Source organism: Schistocerca piceifrons, chromosome 5 (assembly GCF_021461385.2).
Source record: "Schistocerca piceifrons isolate TAMUIC-IGC-003096 chromosome 5, iqSchPice1.1, whole genome shotgun sequence".
In the NCBI taxonomy this organism is placed as follows: Eukaryota; Metazoa; Arthropoda; class Insecta; order Orthoptera; family Acrididae; genus Schistocerca; species Schistocerca piceifrons.
In genome coordinates, this window is record NC_060142.1 from 109,512,364 (window position 1) to 109,528,360 (window position 15,997).

The 15,997-nt window shown below is 44.5% G+C and overlaps 1 protein-coding gene across 1 annotated transcript in view; it reads left to right on the forward strand.

Moving 5' to 3' along the window:
• Positions 1-15,997, forward strand: part of LOC124798440 (metallophosphoesterase 1) — a 161,800-nt gene that overhangs the window by 132,389 nt on the left and 13,414 nt on the right. The window contains exon 8 of the mRNA XM_047261857.1: positions 12,671-12,811. Within this exon, the coding sequence (XP_047117813.1) occupies positions 12,671-12,811 (141 nt within the window). The remainder of the gene's footprint in view (positions 1-12,670; positions 12,812-15,997) is intronic.

Sequence of the window (15,997 nt, forward strand, 5' to 3'; positions counted from 1 at the left end):
TTGGCATTCTATTCCCTGCACATGCAACCAGGCAGCATTTGTCTCTGTCCCCACCTGTACACTACTATCCCTTCCCCTTCCCCTTCCCTGTCCCCTCCAGATTGCTACTTGCATTCCACACGATAGCTGCATTCCAGCTCGACGTGCTGGAGTTGGCAGTAATGAGTGCTTGCATGTGTGTATTAATGCTGTGTGTCTGTCTTTTACTGAAGAAGACTGTGGCCAAAAACTGTACGTAATTTTTTTTTTTTAATTGTGCCTCTCTGCAACTTAATGTGTCTCTTTCATGGTAAGTATCAATCTGTCTTTTCTATGTTGTTGATACTCATATCTGGAGTTTCTATTGTTTGTTTTTAACTTAGTAACCTCATATACAACAGCTTATTTCCTCAAAAAAGTCTCAGTATTTGAAACTTGCTTTCCTAAAAAAGTTAGACAGCAGATCGATTAAAATAAGAAGAATAATATGAAGAAGAAGAAGAAGAAGAAGAAGAAGAAAGCCATGGATAACTACGGGAATTAAAATCTCATTTAAGAGGAAGAAGGAAATAGATCAGAATAAGTTAAGATCTGACATTAGTTGCATACTACAGAGAATGCTGAAATATTTTAAGGGAAGTCATTAAAGTGTCAAGAAGTATGTAAGTCCTGACAGAAATTAATTATGTGGATGATAACATTAAAACTATATTGGATATTATTAAATGGGGTTGGGTTGGGTTGTTTTGGGAGAGGAGACCAAACAGCGAGGTCATCGGTCTCATTGGATTAGGGAAGGACGGGGTAGGAAGTAGGCCGTGCCCTTTCAAAGGAACCATCCCAGCATTTGTCTGAAGTGATTTAGGAAAATCACGGAAAACCTAAATCAGGATGGCCGGATGCGGGATTGAACCGTCGTCCTCCCGAATGCGAGTCTAGTGTGCTAGCCACTGTGCCACCTCGCTCGATATTAAAACAGGATAATTGGCCAGCGTGCAAAGTACCATGACAATTAAACTAAATGACGATATTGTGATTGATAATTTACAAATTGTTAGTACTTTTAACAATTAATTTCTAAATTTAGCAGCAAAAATAGTATTAAATTGTCCAGTTGAAGAAGAAAGTGAATATATTAAAAAATGTGATTCCACAAAACTTAAAGCAATTAGAAGTAGCCCCAACAACCTTCACTGATATTAATAAAATTCCAAAAATTCTAAATGACAAAAGCTCATGTGGTGTTGACAAAATTCTGGATAGTTGTTCCAACTTAATAAGTAATGTGCTTAGTGATATATGTAATGCATCATTGGTGCAGGGAATTTTTCCAGATGGGTTAAAATATGCAACTGTTAAATCTTGTCATAATAAAAAGCTTAAATAGTAATCATCTAATCTATGGAACATGTAACTGGTTAACAAACTAAATTAAATGGATGTGCAAGTTAAAACTTAATGTAACATCTCCTGAGGTGTGGACCATTCCACCATTTTACAGTTCGACAAAGATCTCATTTTGGAAGACTAGCCTGTAATCAACAGCGTCTTCAGCATTGTGATTATTAGACCTGATACAGCATTCTGGGATAAGGCTTGTGACTGGTGCCTGTTGGATGAGCCCCATAGGCAGCCTGTTGGTTGAGACAGGTATCCCCCTCTTATGAATTAGGCACCACCAGTTACTACTTATCTACATCATACACATCATTATCAATCCAGAACACCCGAATAACTCTTTCTCCTCTTGATTTGGAAGCAAATGTCCATAAAAGTGGCCTCAGTCCAGTATTTTAGTATCAGATCAACTAAAGCACATCCTTGCCAACTTAAATAATCTCCTCTCAATCTCCTTACTATGTTGTACTGCTGAGCATACCCATGGTGCATGCCTTACTGTCAAATTTGCGTAGTTTCTGCCAATTGTTCCTCTTGGTACTCAGTGAGTAGTCCAATTTGGATACCATTTTATACAGATGGTTCAAGAGTTGAAGACTAGACAGGCTATGCCTTTGCAATCATGTGTGCTCTTCACCTTTTGACTATGTCTGTACCCAATCACATGAGTCTTTCCTGATTTGCAGTGACTCCATGAGCAGTGTATAGGTTATAATCTATTGTTATTGCTGGTATGCATTGGCACTGCACATTCAAGATCACTATGAGAGTGGAAAGACAGTAGTGTTCCTCTGGCCCCCAGTTATTTTGTGATCTCAAGGAATGAGCTCATCTGATTGCTGGAAGGTGGTGACTGTGTGGCAGACTTTCTTTCAGCCATGTCACCACGATTCTAATCAGTCTTCTGACTGGTTCAATGTGACTCAGCATGAATTGCTCTCGTGTCAACCGCTTCATTTCAGTGTAGCACTTGCACCACATGTCCTCAATTATTTGTTGGATATACCACAATTTTTGTGTTCCCCTGCAGTGTTTACCCTCTACATCTCCCTCTAGTATCCCTATGTTGTTGATATCAACTCAAATTTCTTTTCAGTCATGTCATCAGACAAGTCTTTTCCCTTATAGAGACCTTCAATGTACTTCTTCCACATATCCATTCTCTCCTCCATAATTAACTCTACTGTTATCTTCAGGTCAGTATGAACAGTAAAGGTGTTTGGTCTTTCATAACATTATTATACTTAAATGTTGGCACTCAAAACTTTATGACTTTGTTTTTGTACACATTCTATGTAACATAAGCCTCAGATGTAAGAAACACTTTCTCCCCATTGTTATCCCTTTGTAGGTCTTCCATGTGGGAAGTGCACTGAATGAAACTCTAGTACTGCAGGATATAGTTATAAGTGCTTTATTAATATCACGAGTACAATGGAAACACATTCGCACAACATGGAAGTCAGCAACAGACTAAGTCCAGAGGAAGGACACTTGTCCTTGCACCTTGTGGAAGACCAAAGGTGTTACTAGTGTCAAAGACTATAATTTATGGCATATTCAACATTCTGATTGATGAAATCTCCTCATAGCACCCACTTCTAGACCGGAGCACTGGTGGAGGAGGGGTATCGTCTTCTTCTAGTCTAGGATGTAGTTGTTGAGGCGAGGTGTACATCAGTGGCTGCAGCTGTAACGGGATTGTGGAACAGAGTCCAGAGGGGTGCAAGGAGACTAGGCCAGAGGCATCACTTGCAGTAGCTCCAGTTAGTACAGTGTGTTGCTTTGCAGCTGTGTGTCAGCAGTAGATCATGCAGTCTCAGCATCCTGAGTGTCGGTATCATTGTGTAGGACTCATGCTAATTTGAGTTGTGAATTGAGAAGGATGTCTAAGCAGTTGTCTCCTCTCTGTGGGACCTTGTGCGGGCAGGAGTATGGGAGCTGGAGGGATGCCTGTTTGGTGTCTTCACACAGCATGACGACCTTGCACTTTGCTAGCTTGTGTTTGAAGATCTGGAAGACCTGTGAGGCTGTGGCAGTGGCATTCTAATGTGAGAGATGTGCTGTTTGACTGATGAGGTCTGTTAACTCCTTTCTGCGGGTTTGATAACCTTGACTGGAAGGGGCAGCGGCATGCTGTACGAGATCTCAGTTAATGATGCATGCACATCCTCCTTAAAAGCTCCTGCCCCTCTGCGGATCCAGGGGTTACAATGGGCTCGAGGTATTCCTGCCTGTTGTAAGAGGTGATTAAAAGGAGTCTCACATGTTTCGGCCTTAATGTGATGGTCCCCTGTAGAGTTTGACCTCCATTTTTTAAAATTTTCCCGAAGAGTAAGCCAATCAGGGAAGGGGGCCTTAGATGGTGCATCGTGTCCATCATGTATTGAGACCTTTCGCCCACTTTCACGTCACTGAGCGAGGTGGCGCAGTGGTTAGCACACTGGACTCGCATTCAGGAGGACGACTGTTCAATCCCGTCTCCGGCCATCCTGATTTAGGTTTTCCGTGATTTCCCTAAATTGTTTCAGGCAAATGCCGGGATGGTTCCTTTGAAAGGGCATGGCCGATTTCCTTCCCAATCCTTCCCTAACCCGAGCTTGCGCTCCGTCTCTAATGACCTCGTTGTCGACGGGACGTTAAACACTAACCACCACCACCACCACTTTCACGTCATTGCATTGCAGTACTGCCCATTCTCCATCTCTTGGGCAAGGACACCTTCCTGGGTACGTTTTCCACCATGCACTATGCAGTGTCAGTTTCTGTGCCAACGATGACCATGGACTTCTTTGCACCTCATATCCAGCAAGGTAGCCAGTCTGTTGTGGTGGATTGCCCATGTACCCTGTTGGTTGTAGCTCTGCTGATGCCTGTGCTGTTAACTCCCCACGTCTGCCAAGGAGTAGATGCCCGTCACCTTGGGGCATTGGGACTCCCGGCAATGGCCATCCTGCCAGGTGATCCTTGCTGAGGCTGGGTGGTGCCCATGGGGAGGGCCCCTGGTCAGAGTGGGTGGCATCAGGGTGGATGACACGCCATGAAGCTTAGTATGTCATGTCTTGCTGGTGGTCCGCCGCCAGCAGTCTCTAAGCAGGCAAAGTCCAACTACAATGATAAGAAATATGGCCCCAAGTCGTTCCCCTCCATGGCCACGCCATGGGAGGAACCCCAGGCTAAGGATGGCAGTGAAGCTTATTCACACCGGTACCTTGTATGTACAAGAGTTGATGGGGAATCTTTCATGTCGATGAAGCCTCAGTTTTTTGTGGAGCATTTGGAGGACAAGTTTGGGGAGGGGGACCGCTTGTCCGAAATGCACTCTGGGTGAGCTTTTACAAAAACAGCATCCTCTGCCCAGTCACGGGCATTACTCACTTGTGGCAAGTGGTGGGAATGTCTCTGTTACCATCACACCTCATTACAGCTTAAATATGGTCCAGGGTATTATATTCCACAGGGACCTTCTTTTGCAGTCTAATGATGAGCTGCACACCAATTTAGAGCGGCAAGGTGTTCATTTTGGCACGTCCATCGGGGTCTGAGGGATAACCACATTGCCACCGGTGCCTTCATCTTGGCCTTCGAAGGTGACACATTGCCCGAGAAGGTCAAGGTGATGATCGACTGCTGTGACGTAAGCCATATATCCCTTCCTCTATGCGGTTCTTTAAGTGCTTGAAGTTCGGCCATATATACTTCCAGCTCCACCTGTCAAGATTGTGGATGTCCATCGCATCCCAATACTCTATGTGCCCCGCCGCCTCCCATCTGTGTCAACTATGGAGAGAATCATTCACCTTGCTCGCCAGACTGTAGGATTTTACAGAAAGAAACGAAAATCATGGAATATACGACCCTGGATTGACTGACCTACATTGAGGCTAAGAGGAAATTTGAGCACCTACATCCTGTTGCTATGACCACCTCATATGCCACCACTACAAGAACATTTGTCGCCCCTGTTGCTCCTGCACCACCTACTTCGGGAGCAACCCCCACCCACCCATTGGAAATTTCAGTCCTCACTTCTGAGCCAGAAGTGTAAGGCTTCTTTGGCTCCTCTCACTCCCTTCCCAGGTTTCTGCTAGTGGGAAAGAATACTCCCGCCTGTGGCTGAAGAGTCCAAAAGCAGCTGGTCGTAGGACTTCACGCTCATCCTCAGTCCCTGAGACTGATTCAGTGAAGTCCTCCCAGCCAGGGAAACCCAAGAAACAGCATGAGAAATCGAAAAAGAAGATCCCCAAAAACAAGGAATTTGCAGTGGCACCCACACCACCATAATGGTGCTCTGCGTCTGTGGAGGGGGCGGAGATTCTGGCATCCGCTGAGGACATGAATCTCGCCGGACCCTCAGACACAATGGATGTAGACTGCTCAGGCAAAACGTCGGTGGCAGCAGGTGACCCTGAGGCGTAAACTGCCTCACCGAGTGTTCCATGCCTTCCCAGTCTCATGATGATATCATCCTCCAGTGGAATTGAGGCTGTTTTTTCCACCGCCTGGCTGAGCTACAGCAGCTGTTAAGCTTTACACGTGCTTTCTGCATTGCCCTCCAGGAAACCTGGTTCCTGGCAATGCAGACCCCTGCCCTCAATGGCTATAAGGGATAATACAGGAACCGTAGCAACTATAATCAAGTGTCAGGTGGAGTTTGCGTTTATGTCCTAAACTCAGTCTGTAGTGAAACTGTGCCCCTTCAAACCCCTCTCGAAGCTGTGGCTGTCAGAATACGGACGCCCCAGGAAATAACTGTCTGTCTGCAATGTATATCTTCCTCCAGATGACACAGTACCCATGAATGTATTAGCTGCACTGATCAACTCCCTAAACCTCTCCTACTTTTGGGAGATTTTGTCGCCCATAACCCCTTGTGGGGTGACACCGTGCTTACTGGCCGAGGCAGAGATGTCGTAACTATACTGTCTCAGTTCAACATCTGCCTCTTTAACACTGGGGCCACCACACATTTCAGTGTGTCTCAAGGTAGTTAATCAGCCATTGATCTATCAATTTGCAGCCCAGGACTTCTCCCATCTATCCACTGGAGAGCACATGATGACCTGTGTGGTAGTGACTCCATCTTCACGTCACTGCCCCGGCGTCAGGCCCCCGAACACCTGCCCAGGTGGGCTTCACACAAGGCGGACTGGGAAACTTTCACCGCTGATGTCACCGTTGACTCTCCCCCACATGGTAACATCAATGTGATGGTTGAGTAGTTGACCACCACAGTTGTTTCTGAGGCAAAAAACGCGATCCCTCGCTCTTTGGGTGCCCCCAGCATAAGGCAGTCCCTTGGTGGTCATCGGAAGTTGCTGAGGCAATTACAGAGTGTCGGCAAGCTCTACAGTGACATAAGTGGCACCCTTCCCTAGAGCATCTGATAACCTTTAAGCGGCTCTGTGCCTGTGTACACCAGCTTATAAAGCGAAGGAAACAGGAGTGTTGGGAGAGGTACGTGTTGACCATTGGGTGCTATACGTCACCTTCCCAAGTCTGGACGAAGATTAGACGTCTTTTTGGATACCAGACCCCCAACAGGTGGTCCCTGGCGTTACCCTCAATGGCATGCTATGTACCGATGCAAACCTGATTGCCGAGCACTTCGCTGAGCACTATCCTCGAGCCTCTGTGACGGAGAACTACCCACCAGTCTTTCGCACCCTCAAATGGCGGATGGAAAGGGAAGTCCTCTTATTCACTACATGCCACAATGAACCCTATAACACCCCATTTACAGAGTGGGAGCTCCTCATCGCACTTGCACATTGCCCCAACACAGCTCCTGGGCTGGATCGGATCCACAGTCAGATGATTAAACATCTCTCATCTGACTACAAGCGCCATCTCCTCATCATCTTCAATCGGATCTCGTGCGATGGCGGGAGAGCACCATCCTTCTGGTGCTCAAACCCGCTTGATGTGGATAGCTATTGGCCCATCAGCCTCACCAACATTGTTTGTAAGCTGCTGGAACATATGGTGTGTCGGCAGTTGGTTTGGGTCCTGGAGTCACGTGGATATGTCAGGGCGGCTTCTGCCAGGGGCGCTCAACCACTGGTAATCTTGTGTCCCTCGAGTCTGCCATCTGGAAAGCCTTCTCCAGATATCAACACCTTGTTGCCATCTTTTTTGATCATACGCCACATACGCCACATTATACAGGTGGGGTCTCTGAGGCACGCTCCTGATTTTTATCCAGAATTTCCTGTTGCTCCATACTTTCCGTGTCCAAGTTGGTGCCTCCCATAGTTCCCCCCATATTCAGGAGAATGTTGTTCCGCAGGGCTCTGTATTGAGTGTTTCACTATTTTTAGTAGCCATTAACGGTGTAGCAACAGCTGTAGGACCGTCTGTCTCACCCTCGCTGTATGCAGATGACTTCTGCATTTTGTACTGCTCCACCAGTACTGATGCTGCTGAGCAGCACGTACAGGAAGCCATCCACAAGGCGCAGTCATGGGCTCTCACCCACGGCTTCCAGTTCTCAGCTGCTAAGTCATATGTCACGCACTTCTTTCGGCATCTTACCATTCATCTGGAACCAGAACTTTACCTTCATGACAATCCACTAACTATAGTGGAGACATATTGATTCTTAGGACTGGTTTTCGACATCCGATTGACTTGGCTACCTCACTTTCATTGGCTTAAGTGGAAGTACTGGCAGCACCTCAATGCCCTCTGCTGCCTGAACAACACCAACTGGGGTGCAGATCACTCTACTCTGCTGCAGCTCTACAAAGCCCTTGTTTAATCCCGCCTTGACTAAGGGAGTCTGATTTATGGTTCAGCGGTGCCCTCAGTGTTGCGTGTACTCAATCCAGTGCACCACTGTGGTGTTCACCTAGCGACGGGAACTTTTAGAATGTGTCCAGTGACAAGTGTCCTGGTGAAGGCCAGAGTCCCTCCATTGCAGATCCGACGTGCACAACTGCTCGCCAGTTACGTTGCACACGTTCATAGCTCTCCTGAGCATCCAAATTACCATCTCCTTTTTCCACCCGTGGCAGTTCATCTCCCACATCAGCAGCCCAGGTCAGGGCTAACGATTGCGGTTCGCATGTGATCCCCTCTGTCTGAACTGAAGTCCTACCCTTTACCACCTCCCATTGAGATCTGTCCGCATACACTTCCATGGTGTACACCTAGGCCGCAGATTCGTTTGGACCTTTCGCATGACCCTAAGGACTCAGTTACTCCTGCCACTCTCTGCTGTCACTTCCTCTCAATTCTTGATGTGTTCCAGAGCCCTGAAGTGGTTTATACCAAGAGGTCAATGGATGATGGTCATGTTGACTTCGCCTACATACACAGAGGCCATTTTGAACAGCATTCCTTGCCCGATGGCTGCAGTATATTCACTGCAGTGCTGGTGGACATCTCTCATGCACTTCAGTATATCTGTTCATGACCTGGGGAATCATTTCTTCTGTGTGCTGACTCCTTGAGCAGCCTAAAAGCTGTTGACCAGTGCTACCCTCGCCATCCTTTGGTAGCATCCACCCAGGAGTCCATCTATGCCCCGGACTGGTCCCTTCGTTCGGTGGTGTTTGTGTGGACCCCAAGATATGTTGGCATCCCAGGGAACGAACTTGCTGACAGGCTAGCCAAACAGGCTATGTGGAAACTGCTTCTGGAGATGGGCATCTCTGAACCTGACCTGCATTCTGACTTACGTCATAGGGTTTTTTGGCTTTGGGAGACGGAGTGGCATAGCAGTACACACAACAAACTGCATGTCATTAAGGAGACTACGAATGTGTGGAAGACTTCCATGTGGGCCTCTCGCAGGAAATCAGTTGTCCTCTGCCAGCTCCGCATTGGCCACACTTGGGTGACCCCACCTGAGCGTTGGTGCGGTGACCGGTTTACAGTGGCCCATATTCTGGTGCACTGTCCCACTTTGACTGCCCAGTGACGAAATCTTGGGTTACTAGACTCGTTGCCACTAATTTTATCTGACAATGCCTCATCGGCTGATTTAGTTTTACGTTTTATTCGTGAGGGTGGCTTTTATCATTTGATCTCAGTTTTAGCGCATGTCCTTTCTCCCTGTGTGTCCTCCACCGTAGTGCTTTTAGGGTGGAGGTTTTAATGTTTTACAGAGTGGCTGGCTTCTCCTTTTCTATTCTCATCGTTGGCCAGCCATGGTAATCTGCTTTGTTGTTTTAATCTCTTCATCCCGTTTCTTGTGTTTCTGTTCTTTTCTTGTCTCCTTTTGTCCATTTACATGTTTGTTGCCCTTCATCATTGTTGTAATTTTTCCTCTCATTTCATTTTGAATTGTCAGTCGCGTCTATTTTATTCTCACACTTGTGGCATTGTTTTATTGAGAACAAGGGACTGATGACCTCGTAGTTTGGCCCGTTTCGCCGTCTTTTAATCCAATAACCAATAAAAGCTCCTGTGATCGTGGGTTTCCTAAAATTCCTGTCTCGAGCTTATTACTATTCTCAATCCTCTGGTCCAGGCAATTCAAGACTCCATGTTGCTCATGCTCTATTGTAAAAATTCTGTCCTATGTTCACAGGGCAGTCATTGACAAATCCTCATACCACCCCCATAAACATAAATTAGCACTTTTCAAAAATGTGGTGCACAGGGCTAATTCCATACCTCTAAGTCCAGAAACCAAGAATGAGAAAATGACAACCCTTGGACAAATGGTGGTAGAAGGTGGTTTTGAAGTGGGTTTGACATATCGTTTGGCTGTAGCAGTTAGGCATTGTAACCAGCAAAATGATAAAAATCCAGATAGATATAGCGTCATGCTATATTGGAGGACCATCTCACATAATTAGTGAGGTGATTTAACACAAAAGGGGTTAGAATTGCTTTCAAGATGGGTGTTAAATTAGAACAGAGGCTGAGGCACATATGAGAACTGGATGAGGAAATTGGGAGTGTATGAAATAAAACGCAAGGATAGTGAAGTGAGATATTTGCAGATGATGTGGTGGAGTTTTAAAGTTCGATTTAAAGAGGATAATAATAGAGAGAACTGGCTCATGAGCTGTAGCAAAGCATCTCAGGAATGAACAGCACTTGTTGATGGATATAATGGAAAGCATGAGGGTGCTGCACGTTGGAGAAAAAGGGTGGTTGCTATCAAATAGCTAAGCTATCTAATTGTTTATAACGATGGGTTCCCCTTTTAGTCCACTGTTGGCTGAAATATTCATGAACCATTTTGAACAACATTTTCTGAAAAAAAAAGACCTTTGAGTGCAAAAATTAAATATTGGTTTAGATATGTAGATCATGTGCTGTGTATGTGGACTGGCAGCAACAAGGCAGCTCAACACATTTTTGCGAAATGTAAACAACAACATATAAATGTTCAGTTCACAGTGGATATTGACCACAAATCCATAAACTTCTTAGATATCATCATTGATATCACCACACATACACATTGTTTCAAAATTTATAGTAAAACTACAACTACAGACAGAGTAATACGTTCTTGCTCACAACACCCCATAGCTCACAAACATGCAGCTTTCCACTCAATGGTACACTATCTCATATGTGTCCCCATGTCCACTGATGGTTATAAAGCAGAGTTAGATACAATACAATTTATTTCTTCAACCAGTGGCTACAGTCCAGAAATGTTGCATGGGAAACAAAAACTGAAAATTATACACCTACTCTATGCCTCATCTGCTGCCCCTTCCACTGTCTGCAAAGAAGTGGTGTCCATTACCATATCTAGGAGAAGTATCACAGATTGTAGCAAAAACAATGAAATCCTGCAAGTATAGGCTTTCCTACTATGTTAAGAACACCACAGCCCAGTGTATTTTCAGTAATAAAGATAAAATCCAGTTATTAGCTGACAGTGGGGTATACAAAATTACCTGTTCTGATTGTGGCAAGTTTTGCATTGGTCAGTCAGGCAGAGATGTAGCAGCTACGTTAACTGAACATGAACACAGCTCGAAGTTGCAGAATTCTGACTCCACATATGCTGAGCATGTACTTAGTGAGGGCAACATCTGCCAGCCAGAGTCCAATGTCATTCACTTAGCAAACAAAGGCTAAAAACTGAATTTTCTGGAAGCCCTAGAAATTGGAAATAAACAAACAGTTAGCTCACAGTTCAGATCTAACCTTAAATGACCAGACAGAGTGTAATATTTCCTCTCTCCTAAACTTCACATAATCCTCTCTGTTTTTCATTACTTCCCACACTGTCTGTTCCTACATATAGCCACATTTTCCTGTATTCATTCAGTTCTTTTATTTTATTAAAATTCTCATGTAATCCATATCGACTATAGTTACAACTATTAAGTCTTTCTTTTAAATGGCACTTGCATTACTTTCTACGTTTAATACCTCTTGAAATTGTCTCATCACGTACTATTTTTTATTTTACTTGGTTCATTTGGGTATAATGTTAATGTTTTTCCTGTTTGCTCCTTATATATTTGTATATTGTTCAGTTTTTTATTTTTAAAATGCAGTACCACCACACTCTCATAGATGGCATTTACTGTATGTTCCCTCACACTCCTCAATTTTCTTGCATTTATTCATTTCTGTTTATCTTACAGATATTGCTTAAGTTCCTTGTATATTCTGTAGTTACATTGATATTGTTTCTTTTAATTTGTTTGTGTACCACTCTCCATGTCTTGTACCTCCTGAACTAGCCTTATCAAGTATTCATTTTATTTTATTTTATTAGTTTTGTTTATTAATATAAACTGTTAGGCAGGCTTGCTGCTCCAGTATTGTGTTAAAGTTTTTTCCTGTTTATTCCCTTTACATTTATTTACTGTTCAACTTTGTACCTTTTACATTGTATTATGACCACACTGTCAAAGATGTTATTTACTGTACTGTACATTTCTTCTTCCATCTAGATGTGTAACTTCTTTTCCAATACAAATATTGTAACTTCTTTGGTGACAATAGTCAGTAAATGTTTGAAGATGGCCTTGTAAGCGACTTTTCATTTATAATGATGTTGTTCTACCAAGAAGCGATGGAAGATTCAATTAAGATATTCATTAAAATTTTACAAGAATTTCCCATTGTTGAGCTAACACTGCAAGAGAGGTGAAGTTGCCTGCAGATAATAGCTATCAAGATCTTACAAGCAGGAAAAATGAATTACATTTCTCTGTATTAGTACACAGAAATGCAAAAGTGCTTTGTGTTATTTTATTATGATTGTTAGATCATATGCTGGCCCATGCACATTAATAGCACTTATTAAAGAAATTGTGTTTGTACTGGGTAGCACACTGTTCAATTAATATTACTTTTTTTACAGTTGTATGATTATTTAAATCCCAGGCTCGTTGTTACTGGGCACACACACCATGGTTGTCATCTTCTTCATGGGAAAGATATTCATGAGTGGACCATTCCTTCATTCAGCTGGAGAAATAAGAACAACCCCAGCTTTATGTTGGTAAGACAGTGTAATTTTTTGGGTTTTCTTAAAAATAAAACAGTTTATAAGTTTACCACATTAAATTTGAAAGTATTGTAACAGTGACTACTCATCATCAACAGTAACAAAATATTAAAGAAAAATTCAGTTACCAGAAAATGTTCTTATACAGGGTATCCCAAACCTTTAGGGCCAAAGTTATGAAGATGGTAGACATTTCTGAAGTATTTACAAAACAGCCAAAAATTAAAATTTAATTTTTGTTGGCATATACAGTTTACATCTTATTGAAACAATGGAAGCTCATAATAACTGTTCAAAGTGACAACTGCCATTCTCAGTGTATACATAACAATGGTGTATAAAAGTTTATTGTAGTGTCTCAGTTATGCTTGTTGTCTGTCGTACAGTGGAACAGGCAGCTGTTAACCACCTCTTAGTTTTTTCATAAAAGACCTAGTAATGAAGTGCTAGCAGTGATTAACTGGTTGGTATATTTGTGACCTTTTCAAAGCCCTTGATTGCGTGGCTCACAAAATTACACTTAGGAACCTTGAAACATTCATTTCAGCCATCCTTTGGAAGTTCTGTGGGGTGACCCAAAGTCACACTCATGGCTGTGATCTGAATCTACGTACTCTTATCGATGTGCAGTGGATGAGATAAATTGTGCCATACTGCTGTGCGGATTTAATTGGAAATGTTTGATGGTGGTCCAGGATTAATTCTGTACACTGCTAAAAATGTAAAATCAGTCTTAAGTATAGCTCACCAGTCTCATTTTGACCCATTCCAAAGTTAATAATTAAAAACTATGTAGCAATATACCCACTTTCAGAAAGATTCTGAGATCGGACCAGTGGACTCGAATATGTACACTGCTAACAGTTCTTGCACAACCTCCAACCAGTCACTAGCAACTATCACTGACAATCTCCTCAGCAGCAAAACTGGAATATAGTTCAAAGTCGAGAGAAGAGTCACACAAAGACATTACTCTCAAATTTGCCTGGAAACAAATGAAATTTACGTGGTATCAGTTAACCTTATCCAAGTCCATTCCTTTATCCAACACCACCTCCAGATAGCAAATGCGTCTATGCCCTGCTCTGAGGCCTCTTTCTACCAAACAAGTGCATGATCACTAATCCACTGCATTCACAGGACATAGCAACAAAATGCATAAGACAAATTCCATACCTCCGAATGGGAATGCACTTTCAAAAGCTCTGCAGGCTTTCCGTATCAGAAAAGTAACTTTATTGATCACGAAGGATCATAACGTCTGGCTTCCGAAGTGCCAACCACTTAAAACCACAAACTATGCCCTAGAGAATCCAAGAATTGCCATGTCAACCCCATGGAGACTGCTGGCAATCGCCGCCACCCCCCCCCCCCCCCATCTCTCTTTGCCCTCCCCCCTCACACCCTTTCGTTTGCTCCAGACCAACCTTTCAGCCAATGAGACAGGTTGCAGACAGTTTCGTTGGTCATTCTCAGTTCACACTTTCTGTGAGAAGTGTTAGAGCATTCCCTATGAGTGTTGGAAAAACAGAACATGATGGGAATTAATTGTCCTTGAGATGAGCCTAGTCATTGCTGACCCCTCCGCATTTTGGAGGATGAGGGAGAGACTCAGCCTACTATCTCCAGGCTGAAGAAACTCTCTTTCCTTTGTGTACACAATAGCCACCAAAATGAGCAAACAGGCCTGATCCAGAAATGATATGTTACTATCGTAAGTGTTGTGGCATTCCTCCTGCATGGATGGGATCTAACCTCCATTACAGACTCCAGACTCCCCCCCCCCAGGGGATCCACAACTCTTTTGTGGCTACGTGCGTAGCGAGCACGGGACCCCGAGCTAATGTGGCCTTCCTTCCTTTCCGGGCTGCATACCTTCCCTTTCCGCATCCTTCCCCATCCCCCATCTTCGCCCCCCCCCCCCCCCCCCTCACCTCTGGCTCTTTCCTTCCCTTTCTCCCCCTCTGGGAGTATGGTTTGTGCCTACGTCCGGAGACGGACGCTCGAAACTGTTAGAAATTCCTTGCTTTCTACACTTGCAAGTCTTCGTCCTTCCTCTGTCCTTCTCTTTTCCTTCCCTCTTCTCTTTGCCCTTTTCTCCGCTGTGGCGTTTGAGACCCCTCTTCTTTCCTTTCCCTTTTTCTTTTTTCCTCCCTGTGCGTGTCTGAAGGCCGACCCACGCACTTCCATGCGTAGCCGGTAACGGGGTAACGCGTAATTCCCCGCCCCGGGTAGACAGGTAGGATACGTACGTACCCCCTGGTAATGGCCAGGCCCAGGGAGGGGTGATTCCCCGAGCTGATACCTTCCAAAAGTGCTGATTGGTCCCTCCATCCGTTTGTCGGGAGGTGTGACCTGAGGTGTGAACAATCACCTAAGGCGGGAGTGCCCTCAGTGAGGGCCCCCACAAGGAAGGAGCGCGCCATCGGAGACGCCAGTAATCATGGGGGATTCTTCCGCAATGGTTTCCTCACCTTCCACTATGTCTGCTCACAAACGTAAGTTCACTGAGTCTCAGCCCCAGACAGTTCTTCCATCGTTGCCACAGTTCCTCGTTGTATCTCGGTCTGACGAAGGTCACGACTTCTCCACGGTCAACCCTGTCATTATTCAGAAAGGTGTTGACGCAATCGCAGGTCCTGTAAAGTCTTGTTCCAGATTACGGAATGGCACCCTGTTGTTAGAAACAGTCAGTGCCCTCCAGGCACAAAAATTGCGGCATACTTCTCTGCTCCACACCTTCCCTGTCCGGGTGGAACCGCATCGTACCTTAAATTCCTCGCATGGAGTCGTTTATACGCGCTCCCTCGATGGATTGTCTGACGAAGAAATTCAGCACTACCTGTCTGACCAGGGCGTAACGGCTGTTCGTAGGGTTATGAAAAGGGTTGACACGAACATCATTCCAACCCGCACTGTCTTCTTGACATTTGACAAAGTTCAACTCCCATCAAAAATCAAAGCAGGCTATGAGATAATTTCCGTTCGCCCTTACATCCCAAACCCTAGCATTGCTATCGATTTCAGCAGTTCAATCACACCAGCCAGTCCTGTTCCAATCCGGCCAAATGTGTTACGTGTGGCAAGGATGCCCATGAGGGTGCTTGTCCACCTCCATCCCCTCGCTGCATCAACTGTATGGGTGACCACGCTGCTTCCTCTCGAGATTGCCCCATTTTT